Source organism: Calonectris borealis, chromosome 4 (genome assembly GCF_964195595.1).
Source record: "Calonectris borealis chromosome 4, bCalBor7.hap1.2, whole genome shotgun sequence".
Classification (NCBI taxonomy): domain Eukaryota; kingdom Metazoa; phylum Chordata; class Aves; order Procellariiformes; family Procellariidae; genus Calonectris; species Calonectris borealis.
The window spans coordinates 12,223,275-12,249,753 of NC_134315.1; the positions used below are offsets into that span (position 1 = coordinate 12,223,275).

The 26,479-nt window shown below is 45.9% G+C and overlaps 1 protein-coding gene across 1 annotated transcript in view; it reads right to left on the reverse strand.

Moving 5' to 3' along the window:
- The window catches only part of CPZ (carboxypeptidase Z), a 40,781-nt gene extending 15,086 nt beyond the window's left edge, over positions 1–25,695 (reverse strand). The window contains exons 1-6 of the mRNA XM_075150523.1: positions 25,466–25,695; positions 10,106–10,129; positions 7,381–7,755; positions 6,369–6,581; positions 4,077–4,273; positions 2,956–3,117 (exon numbers count right to left, since the gene is read on the reverse strand). Of these exons, the coding sequence (XP_075006624.1) occupies positions 2,956–3,117; positions 4,077–4,273; positions 6,369–6,581; positions 7,381–7,755; positions 10,106–10,129; positions 25,466–25,553 (1,059 nt within the window). The 5' untranslated portion in view covers positions 25,554–25,695. The remainder of the gene's footprint in view (positions 1–2,955; positions 3,118–4,076; positions 4,274–6,368; positions 6,582–7,380; positions 7,756–10,105; positions 10,130–25,465) is intronic.
- Positions 25,696–26,479: the final 784 nt, after the last annotated feature.

Genomic DNA, 26,479 nt, shown 5'->3' on the forward strand with positions numbered 1-26,479 from the left:
GTCTACCAAGGCTTCCTGGTCCCTTGTCTGTGGTGACAGACACCCTGGGGTGACCAGCACGCCGCAGCGGGGGCAGAGCTGGCCGCAGCAGTGGGGGTAACTGTGGGAGAAATGTTAGGCTGTCTCCATCCAGTCCTCTATAAACTGCTATGATGTTACACAGAGCCTAAGAAAGCTAAATACATGGTTGTAAAAATGACTTCTGCAAGTGGCTGCCTACCACTGACCATCCAAGGACCGTCAGAAGAACCAGGGCAGAAGCAGGACTCAGAAGAGGGAGTGGGGAGGTTAGAACCAGAAAATCCAGCGAGTTATGGGAACTCTGGGCTGCACAGCGTGAGACAAGCTCACAGCTTGTACCGGGCACTGGCACAAAGAGGGGTCAAAGCCATGTTTGTCCTTCCTCAGAGGTGCTTGGGCCTTCAACCCTGCACCTCTGGATGCAGAGAGAGAGTGAGCACACGGCTGGAGGGAGATCTCCATCCTTGCCTTTGTACCTCAAAGTCTGCTGCACAGTCACTACATCAAGTCCGAAACGGCAAAAGCAGCTTTCCCGGATACCTCCACGGAAAACCAAAGGAATTTTCAATGACTTTTTTAGTCATGCCAGGCACTCCTGTAGACTGTCTGCACACAGCTTAGGGGTCAATACAGCCCATGAAAGAGCTCCCAGGAGACTGGCACCCTCACTACTGATTCTGCAAAGGGCCATGCAAAGAAAGGACTCTGCCCGGTAAGTGAGATGTTGCAGACACAGTTTGACTCATCAGCCATGTCTCTGTGGACAGGCTGGTGGCAGTGCTTCATGGCTGAGCTATGCAGCCTTGGCAAGAACTGAAGTAAGCGGCTGCGAGTTCATGTTTCTAAGACAGGGAATATTTCCCTGTAAGCATCTACCCCAGGAAAGCACATACATTGATGTGGGTCAAAAAGCCTGGCAGGTAACAGACCTGCAATTTCACAGAATGCCCAACCTTGACAAAGTAGAGAGCAAGACAACACTTGCTCTCAAATCAGAAACCCAGTGAGAAGCTGTGACCAAGAGAGACGGGCTCTGCAAGAGGGTCTGAAATAGCACAGTGACTCCAGTAAGCTAGAAACATATATATATGTTTGTAATGACTGTTGGTTTGTGATATATTTTTGATTTAGCATGTTCTTCTGAGTAAACGTTACTTTATGTTACAAAAGCTGGCAGGTACCTGACTAATCTTGTTTTGCCCTGTGGGAACAGGATGACAGACACTGAACTAAAGTGAGCCATCTTCAGAGAATTGCTGTGAAACAAAGGCAGCCCCAGCCAAAGTCCCGGCTTTAGAGGATGAGGAAGAGGGTTTCCTAAAAAGAGAACAGGGATGGCTCTAAGCCTCAGCCCTACGTGGGAAAGCAAACCTGCTGGGAGACTCCGCAGTGCAGCCAGCTCAGAGCTCACACCTGCAGTGCTCAGGTCCCCGCTGCAAACAACGTGGTTTCACGCCAGGTATCTGCAAGGCTGGGCCTAGCCCCGCTCCCGAGATTCTTCATATTTGTTCATACACCATTCATTTGTTGAAGAAAACTTGCAGTTTGATAGCTACACACGGCTCTCAGATGTACAGCCATAAAAACTACTATGCACAAATGGGGTGAGCCAAAACTATTGTCTCTCTAGACTTTTCTCCTAAAATCCTCTTCTTTTTCAGCTGTTTTCATTTGACCTCAGGCTTTACTCCATGTGCTCTTAACTCTTCTTTCTCATCTGAGGTTCTGCACTCTACTTGCATTTACTGCTCTACATCTCTTATTATTCAGACAAAATCTGGAAACTATTAAGCCTGTGACTTTATACTCATGTATAAGGTGACATAAGCTGGGGTCTGTACGATTACATGCATAAATAGAACAAACTTCTTGAGCTTAATTATGTCAAAAATCAGTGGTCTAATGCAATGTGCATTACTGAGCTTTTCACAGCCTTGCATTTTCATATGCACATCATCCTGAGAGAGTGAGATGTTTTATCCAGATTTCACTACTGTGAAATGGGGTACCAAAACACTGGGGCAGCATCAGAGATGCCTTTGGGATTTAGACCTGGCCTCATATGAGATACCTGTAGCAGAGTGGAAAACTGAAGTATGGTCTCTCAAATCTTCTGCTAATACACCAGCTGCTGAAACAACCCTGTTCCTCACCTGTCTGAGGCTTTGTGCTAGCAATAAAAATTGAATTAGAATAAAATGCGTTTAAAAGCAGAAGAAATTTGGCTTTCTGTGTTTCTTCTTTTGAGAACTAAGTTCCCATGCGAGTTGCTAGTGTCGGGGGCTGTCAGGCTGCCAGGGACACAGGTAGGACTGAGCTTTGCATTCCTGGACATCACATAACATGAAGTTTAATGATGATGAGCGCGAGGCCCTGCAGTGCTGCCTCCATCCTGCTCCCCGGGACTGGAGGCAGCAGCAACTCTCCCTTCCAGCACCACTGCAGCCTGACAGGCTGTTTCCATTGCTTCAGCTGGTTACGGTCATTGAGAATCATCCTTTTTGTGGAAAGCTGATGCTGCACAACTTCGTGTGCAGCCTTTGTATGTTTTCCAAGGCAGAAACCACTATTGCATCAAACCTGTGCAGAGCTTAGTGCAATGACAGCCAAGTCCATAAAGTCTTTAACATGCTACCAGAGTTTAAATCACTAATGATTAATCATTACATACTCATGACCCTCTCCTAACAGTCATTATTCTTAATCTAAAATAGAAAAATCCAAATTATCCACTAAATTTCCCAATGATTTGTGACACCTGCCTCTTTGGCCAGACCTACACCATGATTTTTCATGCCAATTCTGAGCCTGTCCAGTTTAGTCCTACTTATAAAATCTGATTAGCAGAGAATAACTTCAGACCAAGCAATCTCAGTTTCTTAACTCCTGAGTTGCTCTGCAGCATGTGTGATTTATAAAATCTGTAATTCATACCTTACCCCACCAGTAGGATTGTGGAATGGGGATGTGGTCAAGACGGGCCCCACGAATCCCAGCTCTTCTGTAAGCCTCAGACGTCAAATCAGGGAAATTTCTGTTCAGGTCCAAGTTCTGAGCTGTCTGTCGTCCAATGACCCATCCATTGTAACCAGCTCCCTAATTTGTAACATAGAACCAACCTCAGAATAACTTCTTGTCTCAAAATATCACTTTGTGGAAATTGTTTAAAATGCCATTTTAAACAAGGGGTGGTTTTAAAAGAAGTAAACGGAAAATGTCTATGCTGTTAAAAACCAACACTTCTTAATCATTTTTTATCCCCATGATCACTAACGCACTAACTAGCACGCAGGAAGCATTTCACTCACCAGTGATGTGACTCATGAGAGGAACACAGCAGCTCTTACTCAGCACAGAGCAGCATGCAGAGTGGATTAGAGGAGGAGAAAAAGAAAATACAGCTGATGCTCCAAGACAAGATCAGGCAGAATGCAATAACGCCAGACATACAACAGACAGAGCTCACCACATGAGCAACACAGAAGAAGGAAGGTCTTATTTTCATGCTAATGGTGCTGGTGATAAAAGTGAGGTGAAAAGAAGAATGTCAGGTAACATATAGTAGAAGTTTTGCTTTCACAGGTCTCCTTCAGACACCAGCTGATCTCTGAAAATTGCCGTCCATTATGAAAGCGTGATAGTACAGAAAATATTCACATTTTATTATACCTGCTCTTCTACAAGAGGAAGAATATCTATTTCACAGTATTAAACTACATTTCCCTATAAAATAATTTAAGAGTCATTAAAGTGAGTCAATGGGCATTTTGTTCTAGAAATGAGAGCAGAGTGCGCTAAATGTGTGAAAAAGTAACACAGTCATTCCCACGTCATCACATGCAGGGAGCAAAAATGACAAACATGGCTCTGATTTCCTCTTAGTTCTGTTCACATCGCCTTTGGAAAGCAGCCTACCGCCAAACCAGGCTGGGATTCTGGCTGCTGATTATTAACACTCCCTCCCATATGTGACACTCCCCTCCCAGTTTGTCCTTTCTCATGGGGAATTTTAGAAACATGAAGCACGGAACATTTCCTTATAAAAAGTCTTTTACCTCTTCTGCAGCCAGTTCATACCCATCAGGGTTGAGTGAAGGTAGGAGATGAATTCTGGTGTTATTAATCAAGGTCTGGATGCGTGGATTCCCAAGAAGATACTCCGAACACAGATATTGTGCAAGGTATATTAGCAGTTCTTTCCCCACAACTTCATTTCCATGCATATTGCCAATGTACTTAAATTCTGGCTTGACTGTGAAATATGAAGAAATGAGATGCTTTAATTTGATTATACCTGGATGGCTTCCAAAAGCAGAGTAACACAAATAGCTTACTGATGAGTCAGAATGTTTTATTTACACTAATTTAATGCATACATTCCTGTAAATAGCACACCAGTTCCAGGTGGATTTCCCTCCATTACCAGTCAGTTCAGTGACAATTTAAATAGTATGAAATAAAGTAAGTCCATGCTTTCAGGATCCCAAACTATAAGAGGCAATTGTTGCTCTAAGCTTTTGCTGGACTCATCATTAATTGTGAACAAAGAATGCTGCAAAAAAAGAAGTCAAGCCATGGCTGGGAAGGAACAAAATACACCCCGGCACTCTTACTTATCTTGGGCAGCTTCAGGGCCTCATATTGTCACAGATGTGCAATATATTACCTCTGTATTTAGAAGAGAAATTAGTTCGTGCATAAAAAGTGGCTTTTAGGCTAAATAGCCTTGGAATAAGACTATTAGAAAACTTCACCATTCCCTGTAGTTCTTCTCTCCATTTCCATCCTTCCTTAGACACTAATGGAAAGTAGAAAACAGATGCACTTTGGAGCCACCCTTTCCTGTCTATCCCTTCATCTTCGTCTTTGATCCTGGCCAGCCTCGAGCCCTAGACACGGGAGGAGGGCTGGCACAGAGCTATTATGCCAGCTTGCTCAGGCTGGCAAGATCTCCAGCTCTAGAGCTATTTCCATCTTCTTTTACTCTGTCCTGAGCAGCATGAAGCAACAGATTCAGAGGGAAATCCTAGATAATGTATTAAACTACCACCTTTTATCATGCCATATCACCATTTTAATTTAAAAGCCTGATTCATAGGCTTTGTGTTTTCCTGGCAAATGGAATAGCAGCTTAAAAAGACACCTGCAACTTCTTTTCTTTACACAAGAGAGGAAAGATGATAGGCCAGGAAATAGTAATGTAGGTCTTTGCTTTGTTAAAGACATCTACTGGGATCTTGATCAAGTGTCACGGCACCTCAAAATACCTCTACGCCATGCAAGGCAGCGTGGCCGAGAGTAATCAAAGCTGACACCAGTCTTCACTGTCCTCTCTGCCTCCCCTGCAGCATAGCACACAGAGGACCCAGTAGTTTGACCTGAGATGATAATCTCAATAAAGTATTAAGTCAGATGCAGTTCAGTTCTACTACACTGCTGAAGCTGCTTTGATACTGGAGCTAGTCTGATGAGAAGCAACCTGAGGCTCTTGGTATGCAGCAATGGCCACAGCAGTCCACCAGATTTAGTCAGGTACTATATTTGAGCTGGGAGCTGATGACTGGAAAATAATACCTAATACTCCCCAAGAAAATAAGCTGCATTTTGAAGAATTTAGAACATTTAAAAATCTGGCCCTTGCTGTCTCACTGATGAATCTACAAAACAGAGAACAGCACTGTTCCCCTTTGCAGAAAAGTTGTGAGGACCCATATCCTAAAGGTGTCCAGGCACTATAGCAACATAAATTCCTGGTATCATTCACCTGTTACACTACAGGTATTGCACTGACCTGAGTCTCTGTTCGGGAGGATTGTTTTCTATGCGGCATTGGCCTTTTTTGATGTCAACGTCCTTCTGTATCTGAGGCCTTCTCACAAGTTGTACATATTTTAGGATGTGAAGGGCTAAGTTTAGACTAGGCACAGGCATTACTTGTAGGAAGTGTGTAGGGTTTGACGTACAGTGGTAAATAAAAGGAGACTGAGGAAGTGGTAGATGATGGAGAGGGCAGGTCAGTAACAGAAAACTATCCAAAGTTCTTTCTACGCTGGGCACAAATAAATAATAGCCATATCAATGCAACCAAGCACATGGTCATACATCTAGGAACAAGGAATGTCAACCATGGTCATAAACTGAGGTCATAAATTTAGGAAATTGCAACCAGACTGTAATTGCTACAATGAATCATCAGCTATCATGGTAATTCAGGAACACAGAGGAGGAGAAATGTTTTTGAATCAATGCTTTTTACAGTTTAAGTGATATCCTGTTAAAAGGACCTGTTTTCACTCACATAATCTGGAGTTCCCTCAAGCAACCTGATCAACACTGCTATAACTCACGCAGTTCATGGTGTCCAGGCTTGGTTGAAAATTCAATCACAAAAAGATCCTTCCCTTCAAAACTGCGACCTATGCTGTAAGTTGTTGCAATATGGGAGCATTTAGAAGCAGTCTTCTTCAACGTGCTCACCATTTGGGAATACGAATGGTGTTTGAACTGAATAAAAGTTGCTGGCAAGTCTGAAGGCAAATCTTCCTCAACATCTACTTCTCCTGCAAAGAAAAATTGTAACACAGTGTTTAAAACCATGGTGTTCAGAGGATTGTATGAACGCCTGCACTTTTCTGCAAAATACCTTTTTTTAGTAGTAGAATTATAGAAAATACAGCTACAATCAAAACCTTAAATCTATGTAGTACATCTTACACTGTTTATTGTGGCATATTTTGTTTGTAAAATCATACTAATGCATATGCACACTGACAAATATTTTGTGCAACCTTGTTATAATTTGGCCTTTGGCATACTTAGCATGTTTTAGTCACAAAATGTACAGATAAAAATCTGTACATTTTGAATCTGGTGGATCAAATTTATTTTTTATGAGATTCAGCTGTCTTCAGCTATCTGGATCTTCTTCATCCAAACAAAAATCTGTGACAATCATTAATGAGATTATTTTAACGAGCTGTTAAGCTTGTCAAGTAGTCATGAATTTATAAGTACATTAAAGTTTCAGTTTTTAAATAAAATATTTCAAATATACAGACAGCTATCACACAGGGCAGGGCTTATCTAAACGCACATTGGCAGTCCAAACATCTAGTTCTGAGCTGCCTGTCTTGATGCTCTTTGTATATGAGGGAGAGAAACAGATGCTTCTTGAGCACAGTTTAATTAAGTGTTTAAAATAGGTGGAACAAAATGAATCACAGCTTACAGGTGTCTATAAAGACGACAAGCTGAGATGACAAGCAGAGAGGTTTTGTGCCATAGACATGTCAAGCTGCGTGAGATGAGACCCTTCCCACCTAGACGAGTAAGATGTGTCAGCAGAGCTTCCTTCCTTACCTCGCAGCTTTGCCAGCGGGTCAAAACATCCCTCTTCTTCCCCAGCGAAAAAGCGGTCGCAGTCTAAGAAGTAGGGCCAAGCCATGTCTATTGCATCAAAGGCAGGGAGGCAATTTTTTTTCAGGTTTTCACAGACATGCCTGCAGGGCTTTATAACTTTGTCCTTTTCGCACTGCGGGGCCAGCACCGAGCAGCCCAGGAGCCTCAGGTCCGGATTGCATTCTCCTTGGAGCAAGTTGTGCAGCACGCTGATGAGGATGTACTCGGAGCTGTACTCAATCACCTCTCGAGACTTCTGATCCAGAAAATTAGGATACATCGTCTGAGTATAGGCAACATCAGTACAAGAACTTAAGGCAATGTCCACGCATTTTGCTATGAAAAGGAGATCAACATATGAAAAATAACTTGCTTCACTGACACTCTGAATAGTTCAAAGGCAACATTACAAATAACATGATGAATGAACTTATTTTTTTTGTTCACAGATAGACTGGGGGCAGTTAGCAGTACTTTCTAATGAATTTCATGTCTAAAACCACTTATAGAAAGATGATGGAAAGTATGCTCGGTCTGGAGATTGATTGGGAACAGTTTGATGCAAGTAGATGTCATTCAGAATTCATATGGTATCTGACAATTTGATGGGGCATCAGGGGTTATCTGATTGATAAGCACTGTTCCTAAAATAAGATTTATTTTGTTAATTCAATACCTGAACTGCAATGAAAGGACAAATCCCTGGTACTGGAGTACCAGGCCCACATGGGAGTTCATTTAGCAAATAGCTTGGAAACCACCAAAATTAATAAAGCTGGTTTCCAAAGGAAAGGCTGTCTTATACTCAATTAAATCTTATCTGATTTAAATTAAGAATACAGTTTGAGCTTATTAAATACCAGAGAATCCACAAAAGAGAAAAATCCCCTGTTGAGGTGTGAATTTGCTGGTGTCTATCATGGGAAAAACTCAGATTCTTGAATAAAGTGTATTTGTGATATCACCTTTTCTCCTGTCCTTGCCTTTTAGTATGGATTCACTTCTCCCACAGCATTCTCCTAGAGAAGCTGGCGGCTCATGGCTCAGACAGGTGCACTCTGCGCTGGGTAAAAAACGGGCTGGACGGCCGAGCCCAGAGAGTTGTGGTGAATGGAGTTAAATCCAGTTGGCGGCCGGTCACGAGCGGTGTTCCCCAGGGCTCAGTACTGGGGCCGGTCCTGTTCAATATCTTTATCAACGATCTGGATGAGGGGATCGAGTGCTCCCTCAGTAAGTTTGCAGACGACACCAAGCTGGGGGGGAGCGTTGATCTGCTGGAGGGTAGGAAGGCTCTGCAGAGGGACCTGGACAGGCTGGATCGATGGGCTGAGGCCAACTGTATGAGGTTCAACAAGGGCAAGTGCCGGGTCCTGCACTTCGGCCACAACAACCCCAGGCAACGCTACAGGCTTGGGGAAGAGTGGCTGGAAAGCTGCCCAGAGGAAAAGGACCTGGGGGTGCTGGCTGACAGCCGGCTGAACATGAGCCGGCAGTGTGCCCAGGTGGCCAAGAAGGCCAATGGCATCCTGGCCTGTATCAGAAATAGTGTGGCCAGCAGGAGCAGGGAGGTGATCGTGCCCCTGTACTCGGCACTGGTGAGGCCGCACCTCGAATACTGTGTTCAGTTTTGGGCCCCTCACTACAAGAAGGACATTGAGGTGCTGGAGCGTGTCCAGAGAAGGGCAGCGAAGCTGGTGAAGGGCCTGGAGCACAAGTCTTATGAGGAGCGGCTGAAGGAACTGGGACTGTTTAGTCTGGAGAAGAGGAGGCTGAGGGGAGACTTCATCGCGCTCTACAACTACCTGAAAGGAGGTTGTAGCGAGGTGGTGTTGGTCTCTTCTCCCAAGTAACAAGCGATAGGACGAGAGGAAATGGCCTCAAGTTGCACCAAGGGAGGTTTAGATTGGACATTAAGAGAAATTTCCTTACTGAAAGAGTGGTCAGGCCTTGGAACAGGCTGCCCAGGGAAGTGGTTGAGTCACCATCCCTGGAAGTATTTAAAACACGTGTAGATGAGGCGCTTAGGGACATGGTGTAGTGGGTATGGTGGTGGTGGGTTGACGGTTGGACTCAATGATCTTAGAGGTCTTTTCCAACCTTAATGATTCTATGATTCTATGATGCACTGATGAGGTGTGAGACAATATAGATTTTTTTTCTTCAGTGGGGAAGGTATCAGTAAGATATCTCTCTTCTTTGCTTGGCCCCACAAACTTTGTAAGACATAAACATCTCTGAAACTCCAGCCCCTCTGTGAAGTTTGATTGAAATTAGAGATCAAAAAGTTATTCTGGGACTTGACTCACAGGCAAGCAGGCCTATAAATGTGCTTACATGTATATTCCCATAAACCTAATACATTTTAAGAATTCAGGTTAAGAGGTCTTAGGAAGGACAAATGTTGGTAATACCTTCAATGCGCTCAGAGGTGAAAAGGGAGTCTTCATCAAGTGACTGGCTACTACAGTAATGGGCCTACGTTTGAGCCTCCTTCTCTTGCTAATGTCTCTGGCTTGTAACAAATACCATTGTCACAGCAGCAAAATCCTACCTTGTGTGAAAGAGATCATCTCTCTAGGAACAAGACCTACTATAGCACCAACATGAGAAAACTTGTCAGGAAATAATGAAGAGGTACTTAAGGTTTTGAGATTCTCCAAGGACAGCAAGCAAAGACACATCATACCTTTCTGTACAGTTTGGCATTGACCTGCAAATAAAGAGGAAAAAAAAGGATTATGGGGCAGGTATCCATGGTACCTCCCTTGTGTTAGAAATTGTCCAATCTGGTAGCCCCACAGAGGCTGCTGCAGCTCTATGTCCTGAGGTCCAGCCGTACCAGGGACAAGCATGTATTCCCAACAGGTACATATTACATATATACACAAAGAGAAAACACAGTACAGGCAAACACAACCAGCACCAAAAGCATCATCCCGTTCCCCTTTCTGGCTAATCAGGATGAAAGACCATTGATGGAAAAGAAGTACAGGTGGATCCCTCCAGTAGCTCAGCTTAGACACACCAGAACCCCAGTAGCTAGCCTCAGTTTACCCAGTAGCTGGCCCTTGGATCCACTGATCTCCCAGTTGCTTCATGTGCTGACACACATGCTGGTCTCTCTGGTAGCTGGCCCAGACCTAGGATCTCACTGGTAGCCAAGCTCCAGACACCGTGGTCTTCCCCATAGCTGGCTTGGACCTCCTGGTTCCTCTAGTAGCCAACTCTGAGTCCCTCCTGTCTCTTCAATATCCAGCCCAGGATCACAGCTGCTCAAATACCCAGCTCCCAAATATTTCGTCCTGTCCACTGCTAGTCCAGCTTGGTGTTCGCTAGCAGTTGCACACACTGACATACACACATAAGGCACACGCACTCTGGTCCCTCCAGCTGCTGCACACACAAGCCCCTCTGACCTGTGGTCTCACACCAGTCGCTGGCTTGTGGAGCCTCATACATCCCCATCCACCCACAAAAAAAGAGAGACCCTCACCCAGGCAAAGAGTTGGAAATGGAGTTTAATAAGAAGACAGGATAGACTGCAGGGATCAGGTGCAGGGCATGGCCAGACAAGGACACTGACCAGCCAGTCTTTGATCCACTTTAAAAAGGGAGGACTTGACAATATATCTGAAGTGTGGTTATGTAAGAAATCAGGCCTATGTTTGGAAAAGACGTTGAGCTGCCCAACCCTGACAACCTCACAATATTTCTAGGCATGCTTAAAAACTGTAAGTTAGGTGCCTAGGAAATTTCACTAGTGAAAATATAGGTCCTTAGTAATCTGGTTTAGTCTAAAAGTCCATGTGAGTCCTTCTATACATACCAAGATGCCTTATGGATCTTCCCCTAACGAATCCATTGGTCCCACATAATGCTGTGCATACCTTTCTTGTAAAGCAATTAAGCCTTTGGTGTATATGAGGGGACGTATTTCTTCCCCATCCTACTTCATCCTATCTCTAGCAACTGCATTTTATAATCCTTTTAATAACATCTTAAAACTAATTATTTCCCTCCCCATCTACTCTTATGGGAAAGCTTTTCCAAAAGCTCACTCCTCTAATGGCTACAAATTGCCTTTTAATTTCCTGCCTAAAAGTATTCGTGGCCAGTTTATATCCATGTGTTGTTGTGCCAGCATTGTCCTTTAGCTTAAATAGCTCTCTGTGCTCCCTGGTGCATGCCTTCATCCTGTGTTTGCAATCAAATCCTCTTAGCTTTCTATTTACTAGGTCAAATAAACAAAGCTCTCTTGATTTTGAAGGAACATGGTCTGATGACCCAGGAGAGGCCTCTTTTGCCCCTGTAGCCAATGATTCTACATTGCCCTTCGCCCATACTGGCAACTAAAGAAAAATATTGCTACCAAGGTATCGGAGCTGTTTTCACCAGTGCTGCGTAGGAGCTGAGCCACTCTGTGCAAGCTTTTAAACACCATGTCCTGGTTTTGGCTGGGATGGAGTTGATTTTCTTCCTATTAACTGGTATAGTGCTGTGTTTTGGATGTAGTGTGAGAATAATGTTGATAACACACTGATGTTTTGGTTGTTGCTAGGTAATGTTTACGCTAGTCAAGGACTTTTCATCTTCCCATGCCCTGCCAGGTGTGCAGGGGGCTGGGAGGGAGCATGGCTGGGATGGCTGGCCCAGCTGGCCAATGGGCTATTCCATACCATATGACGTCATGCTCAGCATATAAGGCTGGGTGAAGAAGAAGGAGGGGGGACGTTCGGAGTGATGGCGTGTGTCTTCCCAAGTAACCGTTACGCGTGATGGAGCCCTGCTTTCCTGGCGATGGCTGAACACCCGCCTGCCGATGGGAAGTGGTGAATGAATTCCTTGTTTTGCTTTGCTTGCGTGCGCGGCTTTTGCTTTCCCTATTAAACTGCCTTTATCTCAACCCGCGAATTTTTCTCACTTTTACCCTTCTGATTCTCTCCCCTATCCCACCCGGCGGGGGGGTGAGCGAGCGACTGCGTGGTGCTCAGTGGCCGGCTGGGGTTAAACCACGACAGTCCTTTTTGGCGCCCAACGTGGAGCTCGAAGGGTTCGAGATAACAACAGGTTTGATTGGAATGTGTTAGATCGAATTTATAGCTGTTACTGCTGTTTAGCTATTAATTCGCAGGCTCTTGTGCTTGCCATGGGGTTTGCTTGCCTTAATGTGTATTAGAGTCTTGTGCTCGTTAGTGGCTGCTTTTTTGCTCTCGCTGCTTGCTGTACTGCTGCACTGCTTATCGTCTTACTGTGCTGTGCCTGGGAACATTCTGACAACAGCAATGGGGATGCGCCTGGGCTGGCAGATGGCCAGGGCATCGCTGCTGCTTCTGTGCTGCTGCACTGGACGGGCTGGAACTGCAGCGTGAACTCGAGTCGAAGGGACTGTGACCTGTGGCTGAGTCCACGCGGGAGCAGGACACCCCGAGGCGTCTGTGACCGAGGATAAGCCCATGCCCAAGCAGGTACATCTCAAAGCATCTGTGGCTGTGATTATGTCCGTGCCGCAGCAGGTATACCTCTGAAGGGATTGTGGCCTAAGGATAAGTCCACACTGGAGAAGGTACACCTTGAAGCATCTGTGGCTGTGGATAAGTCCATGCTGCAGCAGGTACACCTTGAAGCATCAGTGGCTGTGCATGAGGCCATGCTGGAACACCTCAAAGCGTGTGGCCGTGGATAAGTGCATGACAGGGGAGGTACACCCCTGGAGAGATTGCAGCCATGGGTAAGGCCATGTTGGAGCAGGTTTACTTCTGAAGGGACTGTGGCCCATGGAGAAGGCCACGCTGGAATCGGTGCACCTCGAAGCGACTGTGGCTGTGGATAAGCCTGAGCCACAGCAGGGATACCCCTGGAGAGACTGTGGCTCATAGGTAAGGCTCCACTTGGAGCAGGTACACCCTAAGGGACTGCAGTCTGTGGATAAGTCCAAGCCGGAGCAGGGCAAGGGGAGGAGTTCATTGCAACGTTAAACCCGATGGTCTGGCCCAAAGGGACCAGGGGTGGAGATTGTAATGGATATACCTTTAAATTGTTGTAACCCATGATTTGAGTTGCATGTTATAGGAATTACTATAGCAGGAACCACCTGAGCCAATGGAGGACAAACTTTACAAGAAGCAGCGCAAGTGCAGCAGTGACCCGACCTGAGCCGGCTTTGGTGCCCAGTAACTCCACGCAACACACCACTTCTGCTGACCTGAGTGACCACCATAACAGATGGAGCCCAAAGTCATGGACTAAATGAACGCAGTGGACATTTTGTGGACATTTATGGATATTTTATGGACATTTCACAGGGGTGGTCCATAGACTTAGGGAATGATATCTGTGTATTATATCAAAGGATGGGAAGGGGGATGGTGGGTAATGAGAATGTACGGATACTGTGGGACCTGAGCATGATGTAAATGGTATGGAATAAGGGGTGGATACTGTCCTGGTTTGGGCTGGGATGGAGTTGATTTTCTTCCTATTAACTGGTATAGTGCTGTGTTTTGGATGTAGTGTGAGAATAATGTTGATAACACACTGATGTTTTGGTTGTTGCTAGGTAATGTTTACGCTAGTCAAGGACTTTTCATCTTCCCATGCCCTGCCAGGTGTGCAGGGGGCTGGGAGGGAGCATGGCTGGGATGGCTGGCCCAGCTGGCCAATGGGCTATTCCATACCATATGACGTCATGCTCAGCATATAAGGCTGGGTGAAGAAGAAGGAGGGGGGGCGTTCAGAGTGATGGCGTGTGTCTTCCCAAGTAACCGTTACGCGTGATGGAGCCCTGCTTTCCTGGCGATGGCTGAACACCCGCCTGCCGATGGGAAGTGGTGAATGAATTCCTTGTTTTGCTTTGCTTGCGTGTGCGGCTTTTGCTTTCCCTATTAAACTGTCTTTATCTCAACCCACGAGTTTTTCTCACTTTTACCCTTCTGATTCTCTCCCCCATCCCACTCAGCTGGGGGGTGAGCGAGCGGCTGCGTGGTGCTCAGTGGCCGGCTGGGGTTAAACCACGACACACCAACAGGTCTGCTTTCCTTGTGATGTATTGGGGACCTAGCTATGTCGCTATTCCTTCTAACTCTCACTGGGGGGGTAGGCATCTAGCTTCTTGCTCAGTGAATTGAGCATTTGTCCTCATAAGACCAAATTCATTATGTTTTCTTTTTTTCCCACTAAGGAAAGTTCAAACTTCTACTCCTGGCTTATTTGTTTAAATGTAATCATCTGCATATGTGTTGCTAATCAGTTGATCATTCCTTAGCCAAAATAAAATCATTATAATGAGAACAAAATTAACCCTGGAACTTTATCTTGGAGGGAGACATTTAATTGGAAATGAGTCTGGTTCTATATTATGAATTGTCATTGATCCACATTACCTCATAAAATAAATGAGGCATCAGAACTAGCAGAAACAGCCCATCTCCAATACCAGCAAGTTCTAGTAAGCAGCAAACTGGAAAAAATTATATCCATACAAACTCCTTTCCTGGCTTGGTACATTATGCTAATAGCAATAAACAATACCTGGTTCATCAGCAGTGCCTTCCATTATAGGATTTCAGAGTTTCCCTTAGTTAGGCACAATCCCCTCAGTGAGTTAGTTATTAAGGTCAAGGCATTTCTAAAAAAGCTTCACCTCAGCCAGATACTGCATGGAGTTTTACACCTGGGGATAATCAAGGAATAGCATTTTGTACAATGCTAGCGGGGAAAGAGAAAGGAGTGATCTCTTGATAGTAAGAGCTCCAGCAATTAATCCTGCTGATAAAATTGGATGTCACTACCTCCCTGAATCTGGATAGTCTTATATGCTAATGCCATCACACCCACAACTTGTGAGGCCTTGGACACAAGTCTGGAGCCAGCCAAATATTCCATACAGAGGGGAAAATTTGGTGTGGATGGCACTGGCTTGAGTTCAGAGCAGAGTGACACTATCTCTGGTTATCACCAGGGTCGTTAGCAATGAATCCCCTTCATTACCTTGAAGGATAGCTAAGAAATATTGGACAATTTTTTTTCCCTTCTCAGCAGAAAATGACTATATTGTAGCTATTATTGTAGACTAGAGGGTCATGTGTGTGGAGTGCAGTTCTTCATGGGTTCATCTGGGGAGTATGAACGGTCTTTCTACAACGGCTCACGTTTCCTCAAAGGTAAGAGGCACTTCCCCTCCTCTGGCTCCATGACCAAGATACAAATGTCCTTTTTGTTTGTCTCTCTGACATGCACTGATCAAATAATGAAACTGAGGCACACACAATCTCCCAGACCACTATGACCGTGCAGGAGTGCTATAGCCATCAGTCAGTTTGATACGTGGCACAAACCTGTTCTCAATGGTGTCTCAGTATTCTGCTTATTCAGCTGGAGCAAAAAGGTATTCTGGCAACACGCTGGAACAAGCAGAGGAAACCAAAGGGAAAATGCGGCAGGCGGGGTCTGGGCACGGTGCTGCTGCTTCCCCCTGCTCTGGCTCTCCGAGCAGCAGCAGTCTTGCTGCGTTTAGCAGATGCCTCTTTCTGCCCAGCTGGCCAGAAGGAGAGGTGTTGGGAAGCAATGGACAGCTGATGGAAGAGACATGCAAAATTTCGCTAAGTCATATGCTGTAGCTGGGTTCACAAGAGGACTGGATCGTTTTTTAAGCAGGAATAGATGCTAGCACAGGAAAGGTAAAGACAGCTCTGGTTTCAGACTGTCTGCTACCTAGGTTCTACACTTTGTTTTTTTACCATACTTACAGGGAAAGGCAATCTATTAAGCAACGTGGCTATTACTCGTTAACAAAGATGCTGACTGAAGAGGATAGATTTATTTTTTAGATGAGGAACCCAAATCCATATAAACCTTTTCCATGGCAACTGAAGTTGTTCATCTCAGTATGTGACAAGTAAGGGCGATACTTCAACACGGGATAAAGCTTTTCCACTACTTTTGGCCCAGGATGTCCCTCACAAACTCAGAGCTACCAAGACTCACTCATTGACTAGCAGCAAAACTGACTCCCTTCCTCCCGGGTCCTAAACCTAAGCTCACATTTTTGCAGCACACCATGCCGTTTTCTCCCTGTCTCTCTCTGCCAGAGATATCTATACAGCTTCTTCTGCTGTCTCAGAGGCCAGCTCTGCCCAAACTGTAGCACCTCTCTCCACCACAGCCCCTTGCAAGCTGTATGTGAGCCATACATCAGCCACAGCTCTGTCATGTAAACACCCAGGAGTGAAGCAGCTTGAGCTTTCAGGTTATCAGGAGTTAATATACATAAAAGGCAGAAAAAGTCTGGTTTATACCAGACCTTGCTTTATAGCAAGTCTTAAATGTGTATGTGTGCTGAAGTGGTGTTTGGACTTTTTCTGTTTCCTAATGCCAATGCTTGCATATGTTTTGGAGGGTGCGGCTCTGCAAGGGCCAAAGATAATTCTCCAGTGCATGTACTTATATAAATAAGAGTGGATGCACGTAACTGGGCCAGAGCCTGCCTGCCTGGAGAGCAGGCGGCAGGAAACTCTCGGAGGCCAGCTCCCGAGCTGCAGCTGCCGGATCTGCTCCTGGAGCCCTGCACCCGCGGGTTTGGGTCTCTGCACACAGAAATGACCAGCAAATCTGCATCCCCACCCGTTACAGCTCATTTTGTCGAAGCTCCGGCAATGCCAACTAGAAGAGTTCAGCCACTCCCTTTCTCTTTTTCGTAAGAGGAATGACAAGCAATGATATACAGAGTTTCTCAGATCTCCAGAATAACTTGGCAGGCTTCAGTCGCTGCTTCTTCTGTGCTTGAAAGAGCCTAAACCTCTTCCATTTTTTGAGCAGAGGTTTCTCTGGGGTCTGAGGAAGACAGTGCTGCCTCCTCTCACAGTCCCATCCACAGACAGGTTGGTACAGAGAGACCTTTTTTTTCCTGACCCAGAAGAGCCTTTTCAATTTTTTATGTTTATTTTTGTACTCTAGCTATTCCACCAGAGCTACAAAAGTCCTTTCAGTAGTGCAGCTTCTATTTAAGATTATGGATAAAATAACTTATTGAAGAGGAGAAAAGCCATTTCAAGCTTTTCTGAGCCCTCTCTATAATATACGCTTCTGGTTTTAATTTGCAAAGGCAAGCTTGAAAATCTACAATGCAGCACATACATATTTTACTGCCAAGCTTACATTTTTTCCCCTTGATGATTCAGCACTGAAAGAAGCAAGCTGCTGTGATTAACCCTAACCCAGACAATAGAGCTCAACAGCTACTTCCAGTGCCATGGCTTGGCCGGTTGCCTTTTCGAGAGCAAAGCCAACAGGAGACTTGTGCACTTGAGGATATGGAATAAGCCCAAGGGCCAGTCTTAAATTCAAAATATCTAAATCATTCAGTGAGGCTTACACAATTGCATTGTTATGACTGACAGATCGAACAAGATTAGATAATTTTTCTTGTACAGACCAGCACACCCCCTACCAGCTTTCTGGGTTTCTTACAATACTGTTTTAAACTGGAAGACATATGTATTCATTTTAGTCTGTTTATAGTCAAAACCTCTGTTTTTCCAAACAAAGCATTTCAGTTTCTGATCATATTAGTATTACTCTCCTTGCGGTTCTACACGGTTCATCGAGTCAGTCTTTGCAATGATAATCTGCCTTGTAACACTAAAGAGACAAAACTTAATATCAGCAGTAATATGCAAACACTGCTGAGCTGTACCGTTTTGCAAAACGTTGCAACAGCACCTGCAAACGACAAAGCAGAGCCTGCCTCTGGAGCCAGCTCCCGGCTACAGCACAAGGACAAGAGCAGGACAAGATCCATTATAGAATACTATAAGGGATCAGAATCGCCAGGAGGAGGGTGCAGGAGAAGTGGAGAAGTAAAGGGACTAGTGGCAAAGGAACAAGGCAGTTGAGTAGCTTGGCTAGGGGGGAAATGGTTGAGCAGAAAGCCCAGGAGAGAAGGCAGCTACGTATCTGAGGCATACATGCAGGGGCAGAAGTGGAGAAGATCTCTAGCCACAGAGAAGGAATTCCAGGAAAACTGGAGGAGACAGGAGTGGTTGCAAAAAGCAGCCCACGTGGTTAACTGCTTTTTCTGGATACATCAAAGCTTTTGTGAGTAGAGGACTGAATTCCTGTTGCTAATCTTCCACTCCAGCAATTGCTGTAACTGCCCCAGGGGTGTGATGTGTTTGCAAAAGGGCAGAAGCAGTATACAGGAGCCCGATGTGCAGGCAGCGAGACAAGCCCTGGTTTAGCTCTGCTCCCTTACATGAAGAAGCCTGAAAGCACCTGAAAGAGATTAATGCCTAATCTGCCTTCACTTTGCAGAGCAAGATCACAGCAGGAAGACTCAAGGCCAGTATTCCTTATTAATCACGCTTCTTTCTAACCCACCTGCTGTCTGGCATTCAGCTAAACACCTGGTTTTATTGAATTACTGAAGGTGTTCCCACAGCAATGACACTCCAGTCGCTTTCTCCAGGACTGTCTCTCTCAAAGGACTGGTCTGGGGCCTGTGAGAAGATGCTGAAGCTTTCCCTTGGGTGATGGGCGTTCACACAACCTGCAGACCTGTCGTGGTTTAACCTGGCAGGCAGCCAAATACCACGCAGCCGCTCACTCACTCCCCCCGCCCCCCCAATGGGACGGGGAGAGAATCGGAAGGGTAAGAGTGAGAAAAACTCGTGGGTTGAGATAAAGACAGTTTAATAGAACAGAAAAGGGAGAATAATGATAATAAATAATGATAGAATATACAAAATGAGTGATGCACAATGCAATTGCTCACCACCCGCGCTGACCGATAACCAAGTAGCGATCGGTACTTCCTGGATCACGCCTACCCTTCATATACTGAGCATGACGTCACATGGTATGGAATACCCCATTGGCCAGCTGGGCTGGCTGTCCTGATTATGTTCCCTCCCATCTTGTGTACCTAGCTCAGTCAGTAGGCACGGGAGCTGTCCTTGGATTAGGAGGGCACTTAGCAACAACTGAAAACATCAGTGTGTTATCAACATTTCTTCTCATACTAAATCCAAAACACAGCACTAGGAAGAAAATTAACCCTATCCCAGCCGAAACCAGGACAAGACCACAGGTCGAAATCTGTGCAGATGCACACCGAGACCTGCCACTCGGCAATGGCTCAAAGTCAACCTCAGTGGTGGCCGACCATTCTCCCTTGTTTTTAATAGTCCAGATGCAAATCAGACAGAGCTGCAGTTGTAGGAGCCTAAAAGAACTGAGGAAGAGTATTGCTGTCTGCCTGTCTGTCCCCACCGCCTGTCTCAGTGCCTCTAGTGACAGGATCCCCGGTGCCACCCCAGCTGTGTCTCTGGACAGTAAGTGCTGCTCCAAGGAGTCCTCGCAGCTGAAAATCCGGAACAGCAGCATAATCCCTAACCAAAAAACTCTAAGTGCCCTTTTTTGGCCTCATCTAAGATGTTTTTCCAGTTGTGAGGGGAAAAATTACCGGTTAGGAAAACAGAACACAAGGAAACAACAACAACAATGTCGACAGCAAAATGGCCCAGGAGTTGCCAAATTGGCTGAAGACTTGCTGGGCTGCACGTGTAGCTGGGCTGCTGCTGCTGAATATGCATTCGCTGTGCACCAAGATGATCTGGAGACATATAGAGACCATCTCTCAGTGTCTGGTCAACAAAGAAAGGAGAAATCAGCTCAGATCTGGGAAATGCTGGCGTTAAAACAACAGAGAGAAGGTGGAATAGGTCAGGAAATCTCTCCAATTATCAGCTAAAGGATCAAATTTTGGTCAGGGTGACTGGAGAAGGGTGAAACCACTTGTTAGGCTGGTAATCTGGAGCTGTGATGCCTCCATAGGTTTACTTTGAGACCATATACTCTCTATAGCTCGGTTCCCACTAAGGACGCAGTACTCTCTAAGTGCTTTGGCCAACAGCTTACCACAGAGTCAGAAGCTTACCTTTGAGTAAGTTCAACTCTGTTGAATGCCACAGGACAGACGATCATGGCTGAAAAATTGAGATTTTTATCTTTGGTGCTACAAACCTTCCAAAATATTTGCCAAAACATTATTCCATCCTCTTTAAACACAGTCTATGCAGCTCCCTAGCATAATTCTGTCTTTTCATTAGTTTAGATGTATGAGAACTATTGTGATTAACAACACATCTGGTTCTTCTGTAGGTAGTTGAGTTTTAGACAAATGTGGTATTTTTATTTATATAAAAATATATATTATATATATATGAAAATATATTTTTGTATATATAAAGATTGGCAGTTAATTCAAAAGCCTTGACTAAAATAAATTTTAAATCTGTGTCAATCTCATATTATAACCCTGTAAAACTGAAATGGTGCCAATTAAATCAATGGAGTTACAACAGGATAAATAAAGGGACTGAAATTTCAGTTTTATTTCTGCAATGAGCAGAGCAACCCTAAGTCCTTAAACTCCATTGACCTGTGACAGCTGTGTCCAACTGGGAGGGTGACTCTGTCCAAACAAGATTCAGCAGTCATAAAAGCCCTGGGTCATAAAAGCCCAGCAAAGAGGCCAGGATGTGGCTCACCAGCTTCAAACACCATGTTCACAGCAAGATAAGTGACTTCTGCGTGGTACCTCCATGCTCAGCCCCCACTCAAACAAGGGCACCTGTGACATTTATCCAACATTTGGTACAGGCTTAGGGAAAGGATGGCTTTCACATGGCCTAGGCAGCCCAAAGGGGACCACAGTAGCTGCCAGCCAGCCGGCACCCCCAAACAACCACTAATTGACTGTGTGAAGGGAAAGGCGATGTCCAGAAATGTTAAAGGGGATCAACCTTTAGTGTTACTCTATCTTGCTAAAAGCCTAGCTGTGCCTTAGGGCAATGGGTTTTTTGTTCAAGTTTTGACTTCTACGTATTTACACACCCACACTTTAAAAATGTCTGAACAAGTATTCTGAAGAAAATTTTGCCTTCAGATTAAAATCATGCATAAACTATTTCAGCAGTATAAAGGTTATACCCATGTATTATATTTTCAATATAAACTTACTTTCCCCACATAAGTGGTTGTTTCTGATCCCATTTCCCATGTTAAATGTAGCTGAAGATCAGTGTTGCTAAAATAATAATTGAGTGGAAATACTAGAGTCAGTGGCAGGAATCCAGAGCAGCTCACATGACTCGGTGATGACAACCGGGTTTACAAGAGCTGGAATTTCTCATCTTGTGAGTGTGTATGGTGTGGACGGTAGTTCTGCATTTTTTTGTTTTGACAAGGCTTGGACACATTCATCTCGGGTGCAGCAGGCGAGATTCCCACAGCTTGGGCTTTTCCACGTGTGCTGTGGCTACGCTTGTCGTCTGCGCCTGCCCATGCCAGCCACAGCAGGGCAAGGGACCCAGGTGGCACCGCTGGCCCTGGGGCAGAGGAGCAGACCCCAGCCCACTGCCAGGTCACCCAGTGCAGCCACACACATGAGAGCAGCAGTAGCTGGGGAGGCTCTGCCTGTGTGTGTGCACAGCCATGGGTTTCACCAGGAAACAAGCATTAGAAATGTCCGCAGCAGGTGAACTAATATGCTCGGGTCCCATGAAGCTGGGACCAGCGTGAAGCTCATGGAAGGAAATGCCTTTTCCCTGTTTCCCTTTCACTTAGCAAAAACCATTGCACACTATGGAGATGGGAATGGCAGAGAAGGAGAGGGGAAAATTATAGCTTCTATATGTGAAGCCACTTTTTCTGTCAGTCTGACTTTCCAGAAGACAATCAGTCTTACTCAATGCCATAGCTTAGAGAAGAGCCAGTGCCACAAAATCCATTCTGGGCTTCAGAAGAAATACAGTGCCTGTGCCCTGCCTCCCCCCCGGTGTTTTTTCCCTCCCCAGCTCTCTTCCTTATACCTCCCCACTCCCTCCCATCCCCAGTGGTTAAAAGCTGGGAGACTCTCGGGATGGGGCAACGTCTCGCCCAGGAGCAGAGCGAGCGAGGATGATGGGAAATGCCAAGGAGGGTGGGAGAAAAGGAGGCCCAAGATGCCGAGTGCCAGGCAGGGCAGCCCTGGGAGCAGCGCTCCAGCTGCTCTCCCACCTCCGCAGCTTCAGATCAAACCGCTCCTCAGCGGTCCTCAGCAGTGACATCCGACGGGCTGTCCCATGTGCCCCACTCAGGGGCTCAAACAGGGAGCGGGGCTGGCAAAGGCTCAGACATCCCTTTTGCCTTTAAACTCAATCCAGCCCCGGTCTCTCACCAGAAGCCGTCTGTACAAGCCGAGGAGCCCACACGGTGGCACCACAGACGGCGGCGCGGCCCCGAGCCGGTGGCGGGGGCTGCGCTGCAGCGCCCAGTGCCCGCTGGCGCCCGGCCCCGCCCGGAGCGGGGACCCGGGCAGCGGTAAGCGCTGGGGTGTTGCCTCCCAGCTCACCCCCTAAGCCCTGGGGGTTCGCACACGCACTTGAGCACTGGCGTACCTCTGCCCTAGAAGTCCCCAGTAAAGCTCTCTCCGAACATGAGTGATCAGGAAAGGTTTTATCGCTGTTATTTTGCAGCCTTAGCCTGGCCCCTGGTAGCATCCCAATGGTAGAGCTGGCCCCAGTTGCAAGGACAGTCACCTGCTTTTACTATTTCAAGACATGTGACTTCAGCCTGCTTCTACTTTGTTTTTATTTTTGTTGTCAGTGACAGTAAAGTGCTGCATTTAACTAATTACCACTAGGAATAAATCAGTCAGCAGCAGAGACATGGCACAACTCAGATAAAACAGGAACCTGTACTATTAGCTCCCTCCACCAAAAGCTGGCCACCTTTCAGGGGAAACATGCTAGGCTGTACTGTCCTCACCAAACTAGAGGCTAAGAGGTCAGTAAAACTCATCAGGGTCTGGAAGTGCTGCCTCACAATGGGGCAATGTAGCATCTTAGCACCGGGGGAGACAGTGGCTTACTGGTTCTCCAAGGATACAGGACACAGCTGGGGAGAAGGGATCTGTCCTGTCTCAGTGCCATGGTTCCCAGCTGCTGTTCAAAAAGCTCCCTACAGTGTGTGTGATGCCTGTGCCGTATTGTAGGGCTGGTTGACAGTAATCATCTCCTTATTTTACTAAACAGAAAAGCACGAAGTCTTTTGTAAGGATCTTGGTATTGTTAGCCATGTTTCATTTTGGTTTCTTATTTAAAAAGAAAAATGAGTCACAGCAGAGCAAATATCACCGGGAAGGCCAGGCAGCCTGCAGAAACCAGCTCCAGGCTTGCTGGGAGTCAGACAGTGGCACTGGTTCCTGCTGCCCTTCTCTCCCGCATGAGCAGCTCCAGGCTGGTCTTGTCCTGCAGGGCACCGCAGGTCTGGCCACTGAGATCCACAGAGATCTGTACAGGGGATCCCAAAACAGGGGAGAAACTCCCACTGCTGCAGCTGAAGACATAACCTACTGCCCTGGATGTTGAGAGGAGACCCCTGCAAGGTCTGTTTGTGAACATGTGCAGCACTGCAGTCCCCTTTCTTTTCGTGTGGTCTGACATGACCTTATCTCCCCTTCAGAAAAGGAAGACGCTTGAGAAATCTGGCAGGTCTCTCAATGTCCAAACTGCTACTTTATTCCTTGGTCCAACATTCCTCCAGGGTGAAGTGTGCCCCTTCCTCACGTTGCACACCATGTAGTGACACTAGCCATCCCCCTAGGGCCATACTCATATGCATATGGTAGACCAGTCCCACCATATGCAAGGTGTATTTCCACCGCCTGCCTATCCTCAAGCCCTCCCCTAAAGACAACACAGTTGCCAAAACACACAAAACATTCTGCCATAGCAGTTACCCCTCAATGATCCCTACGTTTGTGGTTGCCAGGATTAATACCCCATGGCAAAACTTTAATCAGCTGGAACCGGAGCAGAATCATACCTCACAGAGAAAGGGCATGCTGCAAACCACACAGTCTTTTCCTGTAATTGGCTGTAAATAGTCTACAACACTTCTCGTTGTGCAGCTTTATCCAAAAATAAAATCCCTTCAGGCTGCGGTAGACCTCACTTTGATGTTCATGGGAATAGCACACTCAAATTATATGGAGTACACAGCACATGGACTGCGTTGTGTAGCAGTTCAATGCCAGTGACAGTCTACAGCTTATATTTAAACACTGAAATATAGCTGAACTTCCTCGGGTAACCTTAAGGTCAGTTTCAGGTTAACTTATCCCTTCCTGTATTCCCATAAAATAAATATTTTTCTGAATCACTTTGAGTTTGAACCCTCTGAAAATAGTTTTCCTGGAATAGACCTTGTCACTGTACTGGAATTCACCTTTCCACTGTCCCCACATAAATGAAATCTGAATTAAGTCCACTTGATTAAAAACACCACATATTTTTAAAAGGTACTGTTAATATTTTTTATTAGTCAACTGGTTACTGAACCAAAAACTTTCAATTCATTTAGCAGCATGTTCCTACCTAACCTTTACTCTAATGGGTAAATCTGCTTTTCCAGCCAATCAACTCATACAAATTCCATATTGCTTATAGCAAGCTAAAACACACCCTTCAGCTGTCAGATCCTAATAAATCTTCTCATACTTTGGACTTGAAATAAGTGACCTAAAGCTGAATGTAAAGAGAAAATTTTTTCTTAAGCAGAAAAGCACACAGAAGGTCGAAAGTTCATCTTCTTGCAATCTGACTACCACATTCCTCGAAGGCAAGGCCAGAGATGGGGCAAATCCTCTGCATTCCCCACGACAGCGAGGGGGATCCTACCGACTGGGAACTCCATAAATTGACAGAAAGACACATCTACATGTGACCTTAAGAGACGGTGATGGGGAAGCATTACGTTCCCTTACATCCCAGCCTTGTTTTTCTGTTGCAGAGCCACGCCACCGCCTGCCTTCCCATCCACGCTTCCCAAGCACAACCCCAGTTTCATCACTGGCAATCTGCAGGTTTCCAAAGAGCTGATCCCCTCGTCTCTAGAGGAGAGTGACAGCTCCTGCCTCCCTCACCTCGAAGCTGGAGCCCTTTGCTCTGCTCATCTCCAGGAGAAGGAAGGAGAGAAGAAGGGAGACTTTTGGGGTGGTTAGCCTTACCTAGGGTCTCCTGGCCGGTTTCACAGCGGGGCGCCGGCTCGGTGGCCCTAAGCAGCCCACCGAGGAGGAGCAGGAGCCTCAGGACCATGCTGGAGCCCCTTGCGCAGGCAGCACAGTGATGTGGCACTCGCTGCCTGATGGAGCGGCTCCTCTGCTGGGAGCCTCAGCGAGGCTCTGGCTCTCCAAGCTGCGGAGGAAATCAGTGCACTGCAAGGGCATGCCCACGTCTCACAGTATATGCAGTCCAGGCGTCAGATTTCAGCTAGCATTTGAGCTTGGAAAGCAAAAGCCTTTGAGACAGAGAGGGAGGAGGAATGAGCTCCCCCCCTCCCCTCTGCCTCCCGACTGTCTCCTTCTTGCAGCCTGGTTTACAATTTCACAAACAGTTTGAGCGAAGGGGGGTCCCTGCAGGGATGCGCCTGCCTGTTCCTCAGCCACGGGTCTGACGCCTTTGGTCTTCATGCAGCAGTTTTCCTAAGGGACATGGGAGCCTTGTTATAGCGTGTCTCGCTGAAGCCGAGCGCGAGTGCCTGGAGAGAGCAGGGGGAGAGAGGCAGAGAAAAGGAAACAATCGAAAGCAACTTTCCTTCCAAAGAATGGTATTTCATAACCCACTTAACTGCAAGTTTAAAACATGACACGACAGCGAAGGGACTCTAAGCTGCATTCCCTCCAGTATAGCGAGAATGGGAACCCACAAAAAAGCCACCAGGATCCCTCTCCTCGTGCTCCTCCTGGGCATTTTACTTAACATCCAATTTACAGAAGCAAATTTGGAGGGATACCAGTCTTTTCTGTCTATTCTTAAAAGAAATAACTTCACAAAGCTGTAGATAAGATCCCAGAACAACAATACAGGCTTTAAGTGGATGATAAATCTAAATTAAGTTTATCTAAAATTGATTTTTTGTTTGTTTGTTTGTTTTTGGGTTTTTTTTCAGAGAAATATGCATTGTACATTTTTATCCCTATGCAACGGGTATGGTGGAGAAGCTTGCCTTAGGTAGGATGTGA